Source organism: Pinus tabuliformis, chromosome 6 (assembly GCF_031772625.1).
Source record: "Pinus tabuliformis cultivar Carrire ecotype Pingquan chromosome 6, CPIR1, whole genome shotgun sequence".
NCBI classification, from domain to species: Eukaryota; Viridiplantae; Streptophyta; class Pinopsida; order Pinales; family Pinaceae; genus Pinus; species Pinus tabuliformis.
The window spans coordinates 2,084,767,207-2,084,790,958 of NC_142292.1; the positions used below are offsets into that span (position 1 = coordinate 2,084,767,207).

General features: G+C 41.2%; 1 protein-coding gene across 2 annotated transcripts in view; it reads left to right on the plus strand.

Annotated features, from left to right (window-relative positions):
* LOC149267576 (phospho-2-dehydro-3-deoxyheptonate aldolase 2, chloroplastic-like) overlaps window positions 1–23,752 on the plus strand; it is a 105,937-nt gene that overhangs the window by 10,661 nt on the left and 71,524 nt on the right. For both annotated transcript variants that reach the window (XM_089433486.1, XM_089433478.1), the window contains exons 2-3: window positions 9,614–9,891; window positions 10,030–10,306. In XM_089433486.1, the coding sequence (XP_089289612.1) occupies window positions 9,614–9,891; window positions 10,030–10,306 (555 nt within the window). The remainder of the gene's footprint in view (window positions 1–9,613; window positions 9,892–10,029; window positions 10,307–23,752) is intronic.

Below are 23,752 nucleotides of genomic sequence, written 5' to 3' on the forward strand. Positions count from 1 at the left end.
GTCGGATTGTAAGTTACAAAATGTACAACGGTAAAGAAACACACTTTACCTAACTCTAACCTAACTCTATACTAGACCAAGTTGAACTTAACTATATCCTATGTGTCGGAATATCCTAACAAGCGGATGGCGTAGAGACAATGGGACGAAGGTGCCGGTGGATGTGATGGAGCAGTGATGCGGGGCGCAGTGACGGCGGATTGTAGACGTGGGTACAGACGTGGATGCAGACAGTGGATGGTGGAAGCACAAGACTATAGCTATCACTCTATATGTGTTTCCATTGCCCTCCCCAACCATGATGTTGATGGCCGAATTGCACAATCCCTCATGTTCAGAAGTTGTAACCATATCCCTGTAAGAGGATTGCACACAACATCCATGAATGCATCAATATACAATGTAGACCAAGAATAAGCCGACCGCCTATCCGTGGATGCAAAATGCGGAGATGTCATATTTTTGCCTGAAAAAGGCAAGTGAGAGTCTTTTCCAGGTGCCTGTGAAATATCAGTAAGCCATAGAATCTCCAACTCCTAGTTTTCCTGATGCGCTGACAGACCGTCACAACAATGGAACAGTTTGAATGGATACATCTATTACCGGGATTTCACAAGCGGGCTGCTTAGGACTCCCAAGTGGAACTCGTCGCTCAATCTCAATATACAATGGCAGCCTGTTCGACATTTTATTGAAGTTCAAGGTCCCGGGAGGCCCACTGCTAACATTCACATATTCCTAATGCCATGCACAATCCAATGAAGTAATGTCTATGCCTTTTCCCCTGCTCAATGAACTGAGTTTCGAGCCTTCTGCCTCCAAGGAATCACTGTGCCTTCTCTGCCATATATAGTTGCTCTCATCTCCATTTAACGAAGAGGAAGCGTACACATAATTCCCCAACTTTGGCAACCCTGGTAGTCTCTTCCAATGAAGGTTGAAGTCTCTTAAATCAAGCATCCACACATTGTAAATATCATGGGGGCCATTGGGTTCTTCTGTTACAATTGATGGTGTGAGCGAAAATACATGATGATTGTCGCACACAAATTTTGGAAAGTTGTATTTCCGTACTTGCGAGAATGGATGTTCGGGTAACCTTATTGTGATGTCACTGTCACCAAGGCTGCCATTGTTGTTAAAGGGTTTGTACACCCAAAGACCTAAAAGTGTATAGACAGGCAGACCGGACGGGGAATTGGTTTGTTTCATATGGGAGAGAATGAAAACATTGAACATAATATTTTCAGCGTTGTGAACATATTGATGATAAATTGTAAAATGCTGTGTCATGGTTTTATTCCACTTGCGGTTTAATATACTCAAAACTGGCCGTGTTTTCCATGGTAATTTACACAACCTAGGAACCATTTCCCCCAACACAACATCTTCGCTAAGTCCGGTTATTAAATCTGTCTTTGATGAATTATATGAATTGATGTTGTCTCGTTCTTTCTCACGAATTGGTTGCTCTGGTGTTATTGTGACCATTCTTGCTCCCACCTTTGTGGTTTTCTTTATTTGGAATTGGAGTGCACTATCAACATTTTGATAAAATTCTTCTTCTTTTTCTTCTTCCACATTTTTATTTTCATCATCTTGCTTATTATTGATTTCCTTTCGCCATTCTTTAACTTCTGCAATTGATGAGGCTTTACCAATGGTATGCATTTCATTAGTTGTCATGTGCTCCTCACCAGGAAGCACTGTCGTCTCAAATCGGGCAGTTGTCTCAATCTATAACTGCAGTGCCTTATTTTGGCCTTGCAAAGCATTTTTTTTTTTCTGAATCAGGCTAATCTATTATATTACAAAAAGTAAAAAATTACATCAATATTACAACAGGGTCTTAGCCCTATAATTCCTGTCGAGTGATTGACAGTTTGCCGAAGTTTAGACATATCCAAAATTGAACAGGTACAAAAATTGGGGCGATGACAGACTAACAATACGACCCATGACATTGCGTATGGCCGACACATAGAACATATGGATAGCTAACACATAGATTTTGAAATCTGGACTGAAACCAAACACATATAGATAACGATGAGCGAAAACAGAGATAAGCTTTCCCTTCCCGGCCACTGAGAGCGAACTGTTGGTGGAATTATTCATCGTCGGTGGTATACGGCTCGTCCTCTGCTTTGCCCCTGAAGTGCTTGGGGTCGTCCGAATCAGAGAGCATGATCCTCTGAGCCAATTCGCTTGGGCCCGCAAGGGCAGCCTGAGAGTCTGGGGAAGAGCTTTCCTTAATTGGGCGTAGCAGATTAATAGTAGGCACCTGCATATCAATTGTGGGAACAATCCCTGGAACCGGAGGAGGGTTTCTCTGCGGTGCTTCCACTTGACCTCTAGAATTACCACAATGCTCAACAGAAACCGAGACGATGAATGTAGAATTTGCCAGAGTGCAGGGAATTCTATACCTGATAGCGGGATGCGCTGTGTGACCACATTCCATGATTTCGCCATACCCAGGTGCCCTGCCACGGCCTGCTGCCCGACCTGAGGAGCGGTGATGATCCGAAGTGACCTCAACTGAGGAAGAGGGAGAAATTGCCGACCTCTGAGCAGAAGCTCGACCCCTTGAGCTTCCACGACGGCTGCTCATTCTCAGACGCTCGTGCTGCATTATCAAATTTGCCAAAGAGAAGGAAAGTCCTTGCGCAGTCCCCCACAGAACCAGAGGATTTTCCAGAGCTGCCGCTGAGTGCCCAAACTCTATGAAAGAATGCGGGAAAATGACAGAGGTTTCTGGCCTTTGAAGCGCCATCTCACCAATTCGCAGGAGAACCATTAAGACTGAAAGGACTGGAATTAAATTTCGCTGAGGATCGACCGCCGTCACCCTTAAGAAACTGTCTGCCAGGTACTGCGTGGCTCGTCCGGGCTGACACTTGCCCATGTGACGAGCCATTGGGCTGCTACGCGTAAGAGGCACCCGCATCCGGGATTGGCCTTGCAAAGCATTACCAGCATCACCCTCTTCTAATTCATATCGATCCACTTCATCATGTATTATATCTTCTTTTATAGATTCTACATGTTTAAGTGTTGTATTTTCAATGACTTCATCCTCTTTGACATTAATATCAGCTTCATTGGAATCATTATCATCATTCTGGTCAACATTTTCTTCTCCTGCTTCACCTTGTTTTGTTTCCTCACGGTCGCTATCATCTTCTTCTGCATAACTTTTCTTTAGACATGCTGAAACTTTTGTACATGATTTTTCTAATCGCTGAAATGCTTCTTGAATTTTACTAAATTGTTCAACGCATTGAGGATGTGAACGTAATGGCACATTGTGTGGCAAACAATGTTCAAAGACTCACATCATTATATTGTGCGCCATGGCTCCGATATTGTTAAATACATACATGGCAGCAACAAAATATTAAAGCTAAGCTGGAGAGTATCTATTATTAACAAATGGTATACATTTATAGTACATTCATATGACCTTTGGTTTCGTATTCCAAGGTTTCTTGGACTTCCTTAGAGTATTTAGTTTCCACACCAACCCTTAGAGGATTAGGTGTCCAACATTCCCTCCCTTAATCCGAAGGGTTATGTATGAGTCCAAGAAGAGAGTTGTAATACAAAACGTGCAAAAATGCATGGCAGCACTAGGCTGAATGTGCTCTCTGAAATGTTGGTATAAAGGGCGGTGGTTTAAGTATGATAGCCAACACTGGAACGCTTAGTGCAGTTCCCAGAACTCTTCCAAGTCTGGCATGAAGCTCAGGTGTTCTGCTAGAGGAAGTGCTCTTGATGTTTTGAAGAGGGAAACCTTCAACCATGAAAGGGAGGTCACACCCCGCATAAAAGGGAGAACCTCAACCTGAAAAGGGAGGTCTCAACCTCTGATGGTTTAAGGATGACCAACAACTCTGGAATGCTTAATGCAATTCCTGGAACTCTTCCAAAACTGGCAAGAAGCTGAAGTCTTCTGCTAGAGGAAGTGTCTCCAATTATTTGAAGAGGTATCAATGATTGAAGGCATGCTTAGGGGCATAATTGTCTCTGGCTACAACTCTGAAGCTGGTATGGCAGGTTGTGGCTCAGGCTCGCTTGATGTGGCTTTGAAGCTTGTAGATGACCATAGTTTCCCCCCTTGTCAGATACAAGATGATGGAGAAAATTCAACTGCAAGACTATTTAATATTCGTGAACAAATCCTGTTGTATGAGCGAAATATCTGCTTGGTTGTTGAAGCCCATTGCTAAGAAGCGATCCATCCAGGATGAATCTTTGTTCTTGCAAGAGGTTTGTTTCTGAAGCATCTGTTTGAAGAATGACTGGTTTTATGACAATGCTTACATGGATGAAGATCAAAACAATGATCTTTCACATGTCCAACTCTGTCACAATGTTGGCATTTAACAACTTTTGACTGCAAATGTGGAGGAGCAAAATCTGGAATAGGTGAAGGTGAATCGCCATGAAGGAATCCAACACTTTGAAACTAGATGGGCTTTGAATAATCTGGATGTGAAAGGAAACCTCCTTATCATATCCAAGACCTGTTCTGTGTTTGTTATGGACAAGCTCTTCCCAAGGTCTCATGATTTGCTTGGGGAGTGCAGGCTGAATTTCTGCTTCTGCATGCAATTCTGTTGCTTCATTGGGTACTGGATCTGAATCAACCACAATCTTACTAATTTCATCACTTGCTGGCTGTTGATGGGTGTTTGTTTTAACCTTGAACAAAGGATTGTTTTGAGCATAAAACAATTTAGAATGACAAATCTGTTGAAGCTCATCTCGCTGAAACTGAGATTCAAGTTGCAAAAAATCAATCTGTTCTTGTGCATCTTGTAGACAAAATCTAATATTAGACAGAGTATCCTTGCCGATTTTTATGATCCCATCAACACTGAAATGTATTAGAGTATTCAACAACTCTAATATTCCATCAAATCTGGCCATCTTTCTAACAAATCAAGAATAAAAGAAGGGGAGCAACTAAAAATATCAAAGGCTTCAAATCAATGTCACTAGAAAATCAACTTCTACAAAAAAAACTCCATTTTTTTCTTCTTCTGTAGATTGAAATCTCTTCTATGCGACAGTGATTTCAAATTCTAGGATCATTTGTGCATTACATTTATTTTTCCCCATTCACAATTGGTCACTTGCCCTTCACACCTTCAGAGTTCTTGGCCCACAAAATTTTAGTTGTAGTTACGGTTGAAATGGCAACAAAAATCTAGTCCAAGATATTAAACAAGAAAATGGAAGGCTGAAAAAGTCCTTTTATTTGTGCCCAAAAGATGAAAGGCTGAAAAAGTCCTCTTCTTTGTGCCCAAAAGATGTTTGGGATTCTTTAAAATGGTAAAATTTACATACTCTTAAGCCATAACGATCCAGATAGCCCCAAAATTGTCGCTGTCCGAGAGAGCTCATGACAATCTTGTTCAAGCGCAAGAAAGAGGACACCAAACCATCTCCAATGTAAATCACAGGTTGCCTTGAACTATTGAACACAATATTCAATCTAATTTAGTCACTTTCCTTTCAATGCAGAAACGATCGCCATCAAACCTTCAACCGCTGAACCGACTATGCCAAATTAAATATAGGAGTAGAGCTCTTAGGTTGTCGCACTTTAAACACAATTGTCAGGTTCAGACCTGTCCACAAGTCTAAGTTCACAGCTCTTGGGTCGTCACTCTTTCCGCTGTGGCATAGTTGTTCAACGCATCGCACAACACAGTTTCATCACTCAGGATGGAGCCACCCAGGAAGTCCCATGTTGCAATAATGTGGATGTTGTCCAACGGCCTTCCTTACTGGATAAGCATTCAACCTTGATTCGTTTCCCACCAGCGCCTCCCACAATGCTTGGAAGTCGCATCGAGTGCAAGGCCAGGGCTGAAGCGAGTTTTGCTGATCTGCGCTCTGGAATAGTGGAGTTCTACGATGAGGCAGCGAAGACTGGTGCCTTCTATTGCCACATCCCATAGCACAACAAAGGGCGGCATGGTACCAGATTGACTCCAGGGAGTGATTGAGCTCCATGTGCCAACTAAAGCAGAAACTCCAAGTCGGTCATGCTCCGCTGCTCTCAACCATTGACGAAGGGTTGACTGTTCGAACGTCTGACTGTTAGTGCCAATGGACGGTCAGAGGGCCAACTATCAGGAGGGTCGCACGGTGGAGTGGAGTCGCCAGCATTCAACACATTGGAGGGTGCGTCTCAAATGCATTGCGGCCATATCTACCACACAATTTGCATTTCCATGGGGAGTCTTTTTATACTCCCACCAAAGCAATAGGAAGAGTTATTCCATGGCAATTCCAAAAATATTTTAACAATCAATGCAGTGCATATAATATTAACTAAGATCATGAACTAGCAATGAATCAATCCACAGAGGTCAAATGAACACATCCACATGCTTCAACATTTTGTATTCCCATTAACTTTACAAATATTGATCCAATAATTAGCTGTGCCCGCTTGCGAGAGTTGGCTCTTTGCTGGTCTTTGCGGTTATTTTCTCTTGAATTTGGTGTGAAGGAGAACACCTTGTGCTACCAAATAAGTCTCTTCCAAAATTACTCAAAATAATCATTTTCACCATCAAATAACTCAGAATTACTGATTATCTCTCTTCAAATCACAGTTGAAAGGCGCGAAATGATCCCAGTCCTCATAAACAACTCGAAATACACAGTTTTCATGGCTAAAGATCAATATCATTTTTTTTTTTGCATTTCAGGAAAATTACGATTGCTTTAAGCGATTTGACCAATAAATTTCTTCAAAAATTTGATTAAGTTACCTTATTTGAGCTTCGAGCCATCAATCTCCTGGATTTGTTTTGCGCAGACTTTCTATTCTCAAAGATATGTTTTTGTGATAACTGAGGATGATATGATTCCAAAAATGGAGACGTTACTGCAAAGATATCTAACACAACAAATGCAACCATATTATTTGCCTAGTGGCAACATGTTTGCATTTTACTTCTAGTCAAAATGCTCATAGTTGAACGTTGGAACAAACAATTAGCAATTACATAGAGTTGCATTGATTAAAGGCTAGATTCTCTCATTGCTAGAAAGGTGCAGAAATATTCTTAGCGAAGATGCAAGAGTGATGAACCTTCCCACAACTTCTAAAATTAGAAGACAACGAAAGCTTCAACAAATAATTCCACCAGAGTTTGATAAAATTGTCTAACCATTGTCGAATTTCGAAACGATACACCAAAGTATTATGAGCTTGAAACTCCAGACTTAAATAAATAAATTTTTGTATCTATAAAATCTCTATAATATAGACAACAAGGTTTGAATACCACGATCCCACACAAGAAGTGACCATTATCGTCCCCAAAAATGAAAGCCAATCGGAAGCAGAATCATACAATGTGTCGAGCTGTCGACCAGGGGAACATATAATGGGTGTAGAGAGTGGCAGCTTATGTGTGAATATTGTGAGTGTTACTGGTCAGTGAGAAACAACGTAAAACAGGCACTGAGCATAATCAGTTAGAGGTGCACAGTTCAACAATCATGAAAGAGGGAATCCAAAAGAGAAATGGTCAAAGGTAGTGGAAGCAGAATACGTTATAGCCGATGTGCATGAATTCCAATTAGGTACAACAGAGAGACAATCCAAGGAATCGACAGAGGAAAAGCAACAAATTTCTGACTGTCAGTGAATTAATGGAGTGTTATGGATAGTGAACAGAAATGTCATAATTGATATGCACAGAGAGGCCACAAAACAAGGGGCTCAAATATGAGCAGGGCAGTAGATCGCACGCTCTGGTACCATGTTAAATACATACATGGCAACAACAAAATATTAAAGATAAGCCTGAGAGTATCAGTTATTAACAAATGATATACATTTATAGTACATTCATATGACCTTTGGTTTCGTATTCCAAGGTCTCTTGGACTTCCTTAGACTATTCAGTTTCCACACCAACCCTTAGAGGATAAGGTGTCCAATAGATACCACTGAAGCATAAAAACTGATAGCTTGTAGACTTTAATATAAAAATACACAAGAGGTATTTAATAATAATAATTTATTATATATAAAAATGTATAAGTGATGAATGTTACAATGAGGACCCGCATTTATATACCTAAGCATGTGTCCTTTCGTGAATGGGCATGTCTTTTAGACATGCCTTTTCACTTAACTTAATGACTATTTAACCTAATTAATATTTGACTATTTAATATTTATATTTATTTTATTATTTACTTGTTATGAATTATATTCATAACAAACAAAGACATGCCTTTTCACTTAACTTAATGACTATTTAACCTAATTAATATTTGACTATTTAATATTTATATTTATTTTATTTATTTACTTGTTATGAATTATATTCATAACAGACCTTCATTGCATGGATAGATGATCCAAGTGATGTGCACCACTAAGATGAATTGAAACAAGCAAGCTTTAATCTTCCTATAGAAGATCTGTGCTCTTGATTGAGACTGGGGATTCATGTGCATGAGCGCCTTTGCTTAACTAGGAAAGTGCGTCCTCTAACTGTGCATGCAAATACTAATCAAAGCAGAACTTAGAATTAGAACTGAATTCTTAAATAAGGAAAAGCATCTAAATCAGCACTGAATTGAGGAAAGTACATGCACGCATGCACCACCTTTCTCGCATGCACCACCTTTCTCTCTTTCCTCCATAAATGTACAGAACCTCTGTGTCTACTCTGCTGCAAGAAGAAAGGTGTCGTAGCTCGAATATAGTCCAAGCTACACACAAGTTAAACTATCAAATATTAGGAGAGTCTTATATGGGATGAAATCCTAACGTAAGGATATGCCACTGTGGTAAGATAGCATTTTAGACATCACATAGATAACAATCACAAGCCAAATATGGCCCTAAGGCATAACATTGAAACTGCAGTGATGTTTGTACCGGAGCAAGGAAGGATTATATCACATCAACCCGGGGACTTGCACCCCAAAACTAGGTTTCGGATTGGCAAAGCTTTTGGTGCAAATAATGTCATTATAAATCATTTCTATCTCACAGTTGCTATGCATATGGGATTATTCAGAATGCACACGCCCAGTTTCCAAGTTCCAAAACATGCGCACAATTAGGAGGAGAGCATGAATGTGGAATGAAATCCCAACATAACAATATGCCAGTTCAGTAAGATAACTTTATATACATCACATAGATAACGACCATAACCTGAAGATGGACCACAACAAATGAAGGGAATCTGCTCTATGTAGTGCCGCCCTTGACCTCAGGTGTGTTTCTCAAGGTAGTTAAAATAAAAAATCCCCCTTTTCAATGAATAACTCTGGAGGGAAATATTTAACAAAATTAAAATGTTCTCTATTGGTTGGTCTAGCAGTAACCTAAATATGAAGCTTTCACTGACCCTGTTCCTAAAAGTGGGCCTAAGGAATTATGTTGAACACAGAATCATGGGAATTTTATGGCATTGTATTCCCAGAATTAGGGTGAATTCATTATCTAGTTGCATACTTGTTTTTGTCAAGTTGCCAAAAAATTCCCCAAAACTTTGGTTTTTCCTTGTTGTTAAGATCTTTGATGGCCAATTGATTCAATTTAATTTGTATGGATCAGGTAGGACGTATGGCCGGGCAGTTTGCCAAGCCAAGATCCAGTGACTTTGAAGAAGTGGATGGAGTAAAACTCCCTAGCTACCGCGGAGACAATATTAATGGAGATACCTTCAATGAGAAGGATCGGGAGCCTGATCCCCAAAGAATGGTTCGTGCATATTGCCAGGCTGCTGCCACCCTCAATCTTCTCCAGGCCTTTGCAACTGGAGGTTATGCAGCAATGCAGCGTGTGTCTAAGTGGAATCTAGATTTTACATCTCATAGTGAGCAAGGGGAGAGGTGAGATTTATTTTTGATTCTGCAAAACATGATTCTTTTATCCAGATGCAGATATTAGATTGATTGGCATTTGATTTTATCTTATTAGTCTTAACATCGGTTTTCAAAATATATATATATATATATATATATATATAGGTATTTGGAACTAGCCCACAGAATAGATGAAGCTCTTGGATTCATGGCAGCCTGTGGGCTTACAGTGGATCATCCAATCATGAATACTACAGAATTCTGGACATCACATGAATGTTTGCTTCTTCCATTTGAGCAAGCTCTGACACGACAAGATTCAACTTCTGGACTCTGGTATGACTGTTCTGCACACATGCTCTGGATTGGGGAGCGAACCCGGCAACTGGATGGATCCCATGTAGAATTCATGAGAGGGGTTGCCAATCCTCTGGGTGTGAAGGTATGTTTGTATCGACTTAGCTTATTATGGACACATTTCTAGTAATGTCAACTTCTTTGGCAAATGGGGAATTTCCACTTTCCCACTAAATTAAGCACATGGGAAGAATAAATATTGAAGTTAATGTAACTCTATGGATTATGAAATCCGACTTCAAAAATGAAAAATGAGTGACAGAAAAGGAGCAAAACAATGCAAAGGTAACACCAACATTCGATGCAGGAATTAGCTAGAAAAGGCAATTGACAATCACCAAAATAATAACTAGCTCACACAACCTAATTTGTAAAAATGGAAAATGGATCACTCCTAAAATTCCCTATAAAAATTGAATGTATGAAGTTTAAACATTGCAATTAAAATGAATTCAAAGACGAACAACAGTGAGGTCCAAATATAAAATAACTGGAAACAACTCTCTTTAGTTACTAGAAACAACTGATAAAATTACTGAAGAGGAAATTAACAACATCACATATTATTGGGCCTCAATATAAAAAGTAAAATAACTATTGCTACTACTACAGTCTTCTTGCCTTCTCAAATTGGCTCCAAAGTCAAGTCCCTAACACATTTGACGCAGCTCAGGGGCGCTCAGGAGTGCAGCTCATTCTCACCTCAGCAGCCCCTCCTCTCACGTTAGGCTGTTTCTTTTCCAGATCAAAGAAGGATGTCCCTGATTGATACACCTGATTTCCAATTTAGGCTTGAATACAAAATAAATCAGATAGCACACCAATCTAGTGATTTTCAGTGAAAATTGATGGGCTTACTGATAATTAGTGCCTTAATTTTTTGGGTTATGGTGTCAGCAATATGCAGAGCTCTGAAATGACTATGAAGAATATCAGTGGGATAATTAAATGGTATACTTAACCTACTAACAGCATTAATCTGGTCAATGTATAAACAGTGAACACTGGATGAAATGCTCAAGAAGAAGCTAATTTATGTACAAATGATAAAGATGAATGAATTGTGCAATAGAACAGCTAAATAGAATCTATTGAACAGCCCTCAGAACTAAAGTTAATAGACAACAATCCCTCTTGAATTCCAAAACAAGAAAGAACCAGTCAAGGATCACAATCCTGTCTGTTGTTCACCAATACAATCTACGGGACTAATAGAACAGCATATGCAGAGCCTTGAAAGAGCTTCCTTTACCAACAATAGTTATTTACAGCAGAATGCAACAGCTGAGATCTACAGAAAAGAAATAAAAAAATGCTAAGACTCAGCTGTGCTTCTTTCCTTTTTCTAGGATCCAGCACCTGAAAATATAGGCCATGTCAGCCTCTAAGGGTTTTCTCTCTCTCCAATTGAATCCATCACTTGAAATGGAGCCTTTCTCCTCATTTTATACTTTTCCCTTACAAATAATCCGCATTTGACTATATCATATCAACATAGGTTAAAATAATAAAAAGTATGTAACACCCAGCCATTTCAAAGACATAATTTTGGGATCACATGGTCCCTGTCTCCTTGAGCACTACCTTTGGGGAAGCCTTTCTGTGATCTGTCCTAGGAATGTGTGCATCTTACTTTGATTTGGTGTCCACCTGGGTCAATCTTTTTTCAGTGCTGCCTTAGCACATGCATTTTCTTAACTCCCAGCCCCTTGGTTAAAGGCACTATGCTACAATCTTTTTGGGATCTTTGCCATCACAAGATCCTAAGAATGCCTTTAACCCTGTGCAGCCCCTTTATCTAGTCAGCAGGCTGAGTTGGCATCATAAACAGTGGTCAAGTAACACCCATATGTTAGTTTTTGTAGCATAGGATGGTGTTCTAGTCTCGAAACTTTGTGGAGAGGATAAAACACAGGAATTCTCCAAAACCCAGAAATCATTTATGGAAATTCCACCTAGAGATAGCTCAATTAACTTAATTGACCATCATTTAAATTTTCCCCAAGTCTAACTTAGGAAAACTGGTTAATTAATAGTAATTAATTGAGAAAGGTGAGAATTCTCTAAAACCTCACACAGATTGACTTGGAGATGATTTTAGCCATCGATTAAGTTTTAATCTTGGCTGTTGGAGTCCCAACTGGAGATTATAAGAGGAGGTTGATGGGTAGATGGAGAACACACCACTACAGATACTTAGTGATCTAGACAGTTTGATTTTCCAGTGTAGGTGATTCAATAGGAGAAATCAAGTTAGAGGTCGAGTAGCAGGTAGCAAAGGGGCAACATACTAGATTTCCAGTGGAGTTTCCTGTTCCAGAAGGGGTTCAGAAGAGGAGGCAAAAATTATTCTCCAGGAGGCTGCGCAGGGGCTACACAAAGCCTCAATTTGAGTAGTTCGATTTAGTTGTAGGGAAGCTCGATTTAGTATCTAGAGGTCAGGGAAGTTTTCCAGAGTGCCGGAGAGTCATTTCCAGCAACAGAGACAGGCAAGACGACTTGTTGTGAGAGGGTTTGTCAGCCACATGTGTGGAACCTATGTAGAGGTTGCATAGAAGGGTTTGCGCAGAAGTTGGATGGCTAGCCTTTTCAGAGGGAGTCTGTTGCCAAGATTGCTTGGAGACGAGGGTAAATACCCTCAGATATTTTTGCTAGTATTTTCTCTATAGGATTGCCATGTTTCGGCATCCAGATTGTACTCAGAATTTCTATTGCTGCATAATAATATAAAACCCTCACTGCTGTACCGATTTTCTTACATTGGGTTTTTCCGGGGACAATTGTTAAAAAATAACAGTGTCATAATTTTTGTGTGTATGCTAGCATTTCTCAGTTTCCAATATTTCTCTTTCCATAGCGTTTATTTTATTTGGTGAAGAAATTGTAGTGTGATTAATTCGATATTAATTGAAAAATTAATAAATTGTTAATCAGTTAGGAGAATTAATTCCAATTATTGCATTTCAAAGAATTTTCACATGGTTTCAGAGCCTAGTTGACGGATAGGAGGCTCAGAGCCAAAAGAAGAAGATTTCGCTGTTAAGAGGGAGCAACGGGCTGAATTTTTTTGGTGTTGTGCAGTGCCTAGCTAGGCAGTGCGAATTGCTAGACAAAGGATTTGATTTTCCAGTGGGTGAAGGCAAGACAATTTGATTTGTCCTCAAAAGCGAGTAGAGGGAGCAACAACTTAGTGTTTTTGCAGAGCATATTTCTTGTTCGGGCGCAGAAGGGTTTCACAGCAGTTTTGCTAGAGCAAAATTAGTGCTGAGTGGAAGAGAAAGTGCACACGCAGAGGGAGATTTCTCTCAGAGGGTTTCTAGTTCAGAAATCCAATATTTCCAGTTGTAGCAAGCAGTAGCAGAAGGTAGATTTTCTCACTCCAGGAAGGAGTGAAAATAGCCGAGCAGGGTAAAGAGGGAGATTTCCATCCTAGTTTGAGTTTTTTGTAGAAATGGCCATAATTGGGCTTTTAGAGACCAGGACAGGTTGGAGGGAGCTTCCAACTATATCATCTGGAAGGCCAGGATGTCCTTCCTATTAGATGAGCATGGCCTAAAAACCTATGCAGATAATGTTGTGGCAGAACCTACCGATGCAGATCAACTGAAAGAATTCAGGAAAGAGATGGCCAAGGCGAAGTAGATGATCATGGATGGAGTCCAGTACCATAGTCTCACATATATCGACCAAGAACATGACCAAGGAGATGTGGGATGCTCTCGCAGGGCTATATATCAGAAGCCTTCCGAGCAGTGGAAAATGTTATTGAAGGAACAACTGCGGAATGCAAGGATGCAAAAGGGTGAAGGCATTGATCCCTTTCTCACCAGACTTCCGAATATTTGGGATGAGCTTGCAGCCGTAAGAGAGGCGTCTCCAGATACAGAGCTTGTGCGTTTGGCTCTGAACAGTGTCTTCGAGGAATGGGAAGTATTCATCCAAGGCATTTTGGGACGAGATACATTACCAGGATGGGCCATCATGTGGTCAAATCTGCAGCAGGAAGAGATGAGGCGATCTCTAGTAAAGACCTCCATCAATGACAATAGCAGTAAGGGATCAAAGGGTGTGGAGGAAGACAATGTGGCCCTTGCACCAAAGGGAAAAGCAAGAGGTCCCAGTTAGGGACAAGGCTCGCAGAGAGAAAAAAAGAAAAAATATCTATCTAAGATCAAGTGCTTCAGGTGTGGCGAGTTTGGTCACTACAGTACTCAGTGTCCTCAAAGGAAGAAGGACAAGATGGAGAAGCAGGATCAGGTGGAAGCATCCATAGAGATAGACAAGGTTTCCTCCCAGTTGAAGGAAGATTTCGCTATGTATGCAGCTATACCTCAAGGAGCGAGGTGGGGCAATATGGAGCTTTAGTCCCGGAGTTGTGCAGAGATTTGGGCAAGGTCTATTGAGGTAAGCATTGGATGGTGTTTCCTCATGGATCATTACCCTTGCTATAGGGGCCCACAATATTTAGTAGCAGGAGGAGCAATGTTAGATGACACAATTAGTTCCAGAGCAACAACTGTAGTCAGATACTGTGGAGCGCAAAGTAGTGTTGATAACAGAGCAAGAGGCTCAGTGCAGAGTCAACAACAATGCAGATTTCCCAATGGACAGAGTAGAGGCTAGTAGCAGGTAGAGACTCAGGAGACAGTTGCGGTACAGAGACAATTAATTCAATATCTTGGATGCTTCTCAGTTACAGTAGTTGCAGTAGCAACAACAACAATTGAGGAGTGTTAGTGGGGTTGCAGTGCATATGCAAAGTTGGCAAGAGTATAGGTTGTACATCGCAGTGTTAGCAACAACATAGATGCAACATGGTTCAACTACAACGAATGACAGATGAATTAGAGTTAGTGCAATAGTTAATGGATAGTGGCAGGCATCTACAATTGTTAGACATCAACAGCGTGATGGGAGGATGATGCTGAGACGAGGTGTTGTGGAAGATTGTGTAGCACTAGAGAGAACACCTTCCTTGCTAAGAGGGAGTGTTAGTTTTTGTAGCATCAGATGGTGTCCTAGTCTCAAAACTTTGTGGAGCGACTGAAGCACAAGAGTTCTCCAAAACCCAGAAATCGTTTATGGAAATTCCACCTAGAGATAGCTAAATTAAATTAATTGACCATCATTTAAATTTTTCCTAAGTCTAACTTAGGAAAACTGGTTAATTAATGGTAATCAATTGAGAAAAATGATAATTCTCTATAAATTCTTACGGATGAACTTGGAGATGATCTCGGCCATCGACTAAATTTTAATCTTGGTCGTTGGAGTCCAAATTGGAGATTATAAGAGGAGGTCAATGGGTAGATGGAGAACACACCAGTGCAGATACTCAATGATCTAGACAATTCGATTTTCCAATGCAAGTAACTTAGCAGGAGAAATCGAGTCAGAGGTTGAGTAGCAAGTGACAGAGGGACAACATAATAGATTTCTGTTTCTAGTTCTGGAAGGGTCAGAAGAGGAGGCTAAAATTATTCTCCATGAGGTTGATCTGGGGCTACGCAGAGCCTCAATTTGAGCAGTACGATTTAGCTGTGGGGAAGCTTGATTAAGCATCCAAAGGCCGGAGAAGTTTTCCAAAGTGTTGGAGAGTGACTTCCAGTAGTAGAGATAGTCAGGATGACTTGTTGTGAGAGGGTTTGTTAGCCATACGTGTTGATCTGCGCAGAGGCAATGTGGAAGGGCCTGCGGAGAGGCTGGACGACTAGCCTTTCAGAGGGAGTTTGTTGCCGGGATTGCTTGGAGAGGAGGGTAAATTCTCTTAGATATTTTTGCTAGTATTTTCTCTATAGGATTTCCAGTTTTCGCCCTCTAGATTGTACTTGAAATTTCTGTTGTTGTATAATAATAAAAAACCCTCATTGCTGCACCGGTTTTCCGACATTGGGTTTTTCCAGGGACAATTGTCCAAAAATAACAATGCCATAATTTTTGTGTGTGCTAGCATTTCTCAGTTTCCAGTATTTTTATTTCCGCAACATTTATTTTATTTGGTGAAGAAATTGCATTATGATTAATTCGATATCAATCAGAAAATTAATAAATTGTTAATCAATTAGGAGAATTAATTCCAGTGGCTGCATTTCAAGGAATTTTCACACCATATTCTACCCATAACAATCCAGAGCTATGTTTTTGTTCTTTTGGGTGAGTATATCTTTCAACAAGAGCTCCTTCATGTTGTTAACTTAGGTTGGGTGAGACACCGATCTTAGGTCTTCTAGAGTACTAGACATGATGCCATGCAATTGTTGAGTTTGATGATCATCTGTTATAGTGTGGCACTGTTATGTTGAAGTTCTTGGTAGCTTTGGAAGGTCTTCTACTTGAGCTTGGTGTCTTAGCATGTAGGAGATGATTGATCGCCTCTTTAGATACTTGCTTGGTGGAGTAAGTGATTTATGACTTCTTTTCTAAGTCTAACTTAGGAAACGTACAATAATTAAAGTTAATTAATAATTGTGGACTCTTAAGCCAAAGTACTAAGGATAAATAATTTAATTATTTAAGCGACTTAGATATGATCTCAACCGTTGATCTCAAGTGAGGCGATGTCTAATCTTGACTGTCAATCACTTAGGATATTAGAGTTAGGGATTTGGCTTAATGAAGTTATAAAATAAGCCTAAGGGAGAGGTGAAAACACTCAAGTGGAGGAAGTGATTTTCTCTAGAGCGAGAGGCTCAACTAGGCTAAAGAGAAGGGAGAAAGAATGCAGGTAAATTTCTTGAGTATTTCCAAGAGGTCAAGTTCAGGAGGGAGTATTTTGAGAGGCCAAGTAGTTAAAGCACAAAGAAGGCCAAGTTATGGAGAGGCTGATTTATCCAGTGGGACGACTTTTATTGAGTACGCAGGGGTTGTATGAGGAGAAAGGAGAGGGTTGATTTGCTAGTGGTGGAAGCTAAGTTTCTCTAGGGCCGAATTCTTCAGGTGGATGATTTTCTGGTGGGCCGAATTCCTTGGGCTGAGTTATAGGTTCCAATAGTGCATTTTTTGTGTATTTTTCTTTGTAGGTTTAGGCCTAGATTTTCCCAAGGATTTCAATGAAGGAAAATTGTTATGGGTGTGTACTTTTGTGATGTGATTGATTTTAATTTTTTTGCTACAAATATTATTTTTCAGAAGTTAAATAGCAATGAATTTATTTTACAATAATTCATAATTTTTTTAAATAATTTTCTAGGAATAAAAACCGTTTAGGGATAAATAAATTTGGGTTGGTATTGGAAATTTAACATGGTATCGGAGCAATAGAAACTTTTAGGGAGAGATCTGGATCACAAGGGTTTTATAATAGTAAGTTGCTCCTTTTTACGACAGTAGATTTTTTATTTTGTAGCTAAGGTTTTTTCGCCAAGGTTGATTTGTGAAATGGCATCAATGATCTTGAGATATGAAGATAGGTTGGATGGGGTTGCGAATTTCAGTCCTTGGAAGGAGTGGATCACTATTGTTCTGAAAATGAATGGTTTGTGGGATTTTGCAAACACAGAGATCCAGGTTCCTTCACACCTTGCCCAAGAAATCATGCACAATCTAAAGGATGTGAAAGTGATGGATGTTATCCTCGATGGTGTGAGGGACCATATAGTTCCTCACATAACCGGGAAGGACACAACTCATTAGATGTGGGTAGCCTTAACTAGTTTTTATCAGAGTAAAAATTGGAATAGGATAATGGTGTCGTGGGAAAAATTGAACAACATCTGAATGAAAAGATTAAAGACCGTAACCTCATATCTCACCAGGATCTAGCAGTCTCATGATAAGTTGTCAGCTGTAGGAGATGCTGTGAGTAGTGTTGATGATATCGCCGAGATATCATCAATTTTCATAAATATCGCGATATTTTTGGCAAAACAAGATATTGCCAAAGAAATATCGCGATATTTTCCTCTTCGAAAATATCACGATATTTTCGAAATATTTGTGATATCTCAACAAAATATTGCCAGATGATGCAATTTATCGCCCGAGAAGCTAGGCCGCGACTACATAACCAAAATTTTGAGTTTTAGTTGCTCATTTTGCTTTGTTAGTCTTAGAGAAGGAAGGGGAAGAGCTTTGTGGTGGTTTTCAAGGAGGGATTGAGGATCAAACAACCATTATCATCACCAACAATTTTTTTTTTGTGGATCAAAGATTCAGGATCAGTGAGACAAACTTCATTTCTTCCATTAACATGTATGTTCTTAAAAACGCTTATGTTAATGATTTTTTCATAGATTTAGAGTTAAGATTGTTTGCCTCTTTGCCTACCAACATTTTGCTTCTTTGTTTTTTTCCATTTGCTATGATTTTCATGGCCACGAGCCAATGCAAGGGTTTTCTCCATATTTGGACAACAAACTTCATTTTTTTTAAACTTGCTTATGCACCATATTATTGCCATGTTTTTGTTCTTTTGGTTCCCTAGGTTTGAATTTTGACGTTGTCCATTAATCCACTACAAATATGTCAAAGCCGTTGGACCCATTTTGGGAGTATGGGGAACTTGATGGTGGGACAAATCAGGCATATCTATCATGCAAATTGTGTGGGACCCAGATGATAGGGGGGGTTACGCGATTGAAATGCCATCTAGCTAGACTCCTTGGACATGATGTTAGGCTTTGTACGATTTCTAGTACGGAGCTTATGCAAAAAGATCTTGAAGCAATTGATGAAAAAGACAGAAAGAAAGAAGAGGCAAAAAGAAACAAGGCTGAATGTGTAGGTAGATCTTTCGGGATATCTTATTTTGAGTTTGAGGCCAAGGGTAGTGGGAGGGTCTCAACAACTTCACCTACAAATGTTACTGGGAGTGGCAGTCATCCTTTTTGTTCCACGAACCGAACATGGAGCCCAACCTTCCATAAAATTAGTTGTTAAAAAAGGGGGAAGCAAGAAGTAGATAGACTTATAGAGAGGTGTCTTTTCTAGAGTGACTTACCTCTTAGCATCACCAAAAACAATCCATTTAGTGATGATATTGCTATTGTGGGCCCAAGGGACAAAAGTGCTACCTATGAGGAGTTGCGGAAGCCAATCCTTCAAGCAGAAAAGAAGGACATTAACTCTAGATTGGTGGAGTTGAAGCAAACATGGGAGGTGTCTGGATGCACAGTGATGTCTGATGGTTGGACAGATAGGAAGGGTAGGACCCTTCTAAATTTCCTGGTACATTGTCCTAAAGGTACCATGTTTATTAAATCAATGGATGCATCAACACATAAAAGATGCAACATTGATATGTGAGTTGTTAGATGGGTGTGTCTAGGAGATTGGTGTGTAGAATGTGGTGCAAGTCATAACAAACAGTGCAACTACTTATGTGGTTGCCGGCAGGATGCTTATGGAGAGGCATCGCACATTGTTTTGGATTCCATGTGTAGCACGTTGTATTGATTTGTTGCTTGAGGATATGTTAAAATTGGCAACTAGGGCCAATTCCACTTTGGACAGATCATCAAATTTGGACAAGGAAAAATATGTTTTTGAATTTAATTTCTCACATGTGCAAATTGTCAAGGTTGTCTTGGGGTAAATTATTCAAGTGGAACCCCTCTCCAAATCCTATAAATTTAAGTGTCCTCCAACCATATTTGACACATCCTATCACATTTCTCTCTCCGAAATGGCCAGAGAAGGAAGGATAGCTCCAGCGAAGAAGGAAGGGATAGATTGACGTCTTGGTTGGGCTGTCTAAAGGACCAAGTTCCTCATGAAGGAGGCCGAGCCTGTTAAAGGTTAGTTTGGATTTGTCTGAGGACTGTGTTGGGAAGGTAAATCCCCTCTACGGATAGAGGCGATCCCTACTAGCCCAATAGGGGTCTAGCAACAATCACACAATGCTGCCACGCATGTTCCTAGTTACAATTAAACAAGAAGTAAAGAGCACCTACTTGGATTCCTGCGCTGTCGTGTGACGAAGAGACGTTTCCTTCGCTCCTTCGCTTCAGCTGGTCACAGTCCTCCGCGATCCCCGCGAACGGACACCTGCACACACGAAGAGAAGGCAAACGCAAGCGTAAAATCTAGTAAAAGTAACTATATGCCAGTCAGAAAAGACATAATTCACATTTATCCATTGCATAAACAAACGAGAATGGAACAATAATAGCAGTCATCTATTATTAATCAGAATAGAGAAGAGTACAACCAAATGTTCTGACGTCGGTAAACTCCTCAGGAGGGATCAGTCAGCATGTATCTCAAGCATTCACCTTTGAGGATGGTTCTCCCAAGACAAACAACTCTCTCTCTCTCACACAAATGTCACAAACAAACTTCCCAAAGCAATCAATCACTTCCACTCCTAACACACCACACTTATAGCAGCAATCTGAGCACTACAAGCTCTGTACAATCCAAGCTAAGTCTAGCTAGTTTCTAACCAGCTGCTCATGGTAATGGTGGAAGTTTATATAGGAGAAGGAGTCTCCTAAAAAGGTGGAAGGATGAGCTTATCTTCAAGGGGAGTAGTTGCAAAGGGTCGAACAGACATGCCATAGAAGGGAGTCGACATTCACAAAGCTAACAACCAAGCCTGGAGAGATCTGGAAGGCTGGTTGTTTGAACAAATTCGCCCAAACTGGATCAGCGCGGATTATATGGAGACTGCCGCGCTGTCAGCACATGACAATAACTGAACAAGCCATGTCAGCGCGGAAGGACACGTGAAATCCGCGCTGTGTGTCATCGCGGAAAAGTGATGTTCTTCCGCGATGACAGCGCAAGAAATAGACTATGGGGCGCTGGTCATCGCGGTTATTTTAGGAACAGACGCGCTGATGCACAAAACTTTGGAAAAATGGGTTTTTAGCCAGTTCAGGGATCAAACACTTAGTGATTGTGACTTCTTGGACACAGCAGGGTGACTGACAGGAAGGCAGTGATAAATTACTGTGTAACAGATGCCCCCTAAAGCATGAAGACCGAGAGAGTGGGAGGGGTGAAATGCTTTACAACACACGCCGAACTGGAACACCACCCGGAAGTACCGAAAAATCTCTGACAATCATGTACACGCAGTCTAGGCATGGGCGCAGCCATCCAAAAGACATGCAAGACTGGTCTACGGTATGGACGCAGCCACCCAGCTAAAGAGACCATAATAATGATAAGGTATGGTCGCAGCCATCCATGAAGACTCAGGTATGGGCGCAGCCATCCATCAATGAGTCATGTAATGATTATCCACAAAATCGCAACCTGGACCACAGTGAGCAAGGATCCAGGGTCTTGCGCTCCATCTCGACCCGAACAGAGTACAAGTCCACACATGTGAATACAGGGGTTGGAGTCGAACATGTATGAACATCGCCTGATTACCGGTCAATGATGAGAACCGTTAACAGACGCGAGAGGTACCACCAATAATGACAATGGCCCTCAAGGTACTATAGGTACAATCCGTAGCGTGTGAATCAATGAGCTGGTGTCGAACACCCACGGAATCATTCGATCGTAGGTCAATGATGTAAACCTCGCGTCGAACACGAGGAACCTGCCATTGAGGCATGCAGGCTCCAAGGCACCTGGAAGGAGTCTCTAAGTCACTTTCTCGGATAATGAGTTGAAGTCGACGAGAAGTGGCCTTGATCGAAGGTGGGCCATGATGATTCCCACATCATCGACATGAGACAGAGGTATAATAATTTGTGATGAGATAGCGAACGAGGTTGCATTGTGACAGAGGACAACTTCTCTTGAACATATAACGGCACTGTAACGGATTTTGGCAGTACTTGACATCAAATGAGCAGCGGATAGGATGATGACGGCAATGAACAGATGAGAGGTCAAAATAGGATATCCCAAACCCATGGAGGCTAGTGAAAACGAGATGAGATGACCCCACCCAGACACGAATTAGCGGAGTGCCATGTTCAAAAGCGACGTACTGCCGAGACGACTGTAATCAAAGTTCCATTTTCCCCACCTTTGCAGGCAGGTACCCCGATTATTTTTGGGTGACAAGCTTGACGGGGATAGCATATGCTTGAAGAGTGTCATTTCGACGGTGTCCGATGTCATCAAGTGTTTAACGAGCCTGACAAAGGAAAAACTCGGCGTCTTTTCTTATTTAGAGAGTCTGAAAAGAATGCGGAAAAGGAGACTCCAGGGGGGTCCTTTTTCGTACAGTTGTGTCTCTCGAGCCCGAAAAAGTATAAAACTGTGCTCGAAAGAACCGCCCGGTCATTACAACCGAGGAGTACTTTTCAGAAATAGTGTCGCCGACCGGAAAAAGTAAAAAAGTGGTCGAAGACACGTCGTTTTAGAGCCAATATCGAGTGCGAAACGACAAACACCCGGCGATCTTTTTGGTTTCACGGTCGGAAAAAGAGCTTAAAAACGACCGCCTTTCGTTCCCTTTAACGAGCTGAAAGGGAGCTCGGCCATCTTCTCTTGTTTAACGTCGGAAAAGAGCTTAGAGACGACACTTTGGGAATCACATGAATCGTGAATGATCATGACCAAGCTGCGATACCTGTACCTGCATAAGGGCATTACCCGCATAAATCCATTCGATATGCGTAAGAAAAAAAATGCTTAAAAAACAGAACCAAGGCTAGTTTTATCGCTAAAAATGGTAAAAACCCAAAAAATATGATAATTTAGGAATTTTACTATAAATAGAGGAAGGTAATAAGTCATTTTTACCATTTCACTATTTGGAGTGCGAAGAACGTGGAGAAACCAAAAAGTTGACGGAGCGATTTTCAGCCCATCCGGAGACCATTTTCAGATCTGCTTCCTCCAGGTAGGTTCCCATTCCGTTGCCCTGCATTCTGGTTTATTTGAGGAGTTTTTTAACGGTCGAATAGGCCCAATTGGGCACTTTTTATTTGCATGGGTGCGCCCTCGGTCAGCGCGGAAATTGCCCACGGGGTCGCGCTGATCGAAAAATAGTCAATGTAACCAACTTCGGGTCAGCGCGGAAAAGGCGTGTTCTTCCGCGCTGACCTCGCATTTTTTACAAAGAGCTGCCATTGTCAGCGCGGCTGTTTCTAAAACAGCCGCGCTGGCGCGGAAAAAATTTTGTTTTTGAAAAATGAACGTGAATTTTTACCTGGAAGCACTTCTGATCGGTTTTATTATTCATGCAGGACACCATGGCCTTTCAATGGCAAGAGAGAGTTCACGATGTAGAGGATGTGGCTGCTTGGGGAGACGTAAATTGTTGCAACGCCATGCGGGCGTGTGGATTCATGAAATTCTTCCTTACGCCGCGTCTGAGGGCCCAACATGATCTGCTGGAGCTGCTGATCAGGGCATGGAACCCGGTGGACCAAAAATTCACCATCCGTGGTCACGACATCGAGTTTGATCATATGGATATCTTCTTTTTGACTGGGCTGTCGCGCCGAGGTGGGAGGCCCATCTTAGAGGGGCAGCGACCTAGCGGTGGTACCCTGGATGACTTGATGGCCGAGGTTTGCCCAGGGGCGGTAAAGACGCGGAGTGGGAAGTGCTCGATCCCCACAGTGAGAGACATAGTGCTGCGCACCATCCTGTTCATGGTGACCCGGGCAGCGGGCAG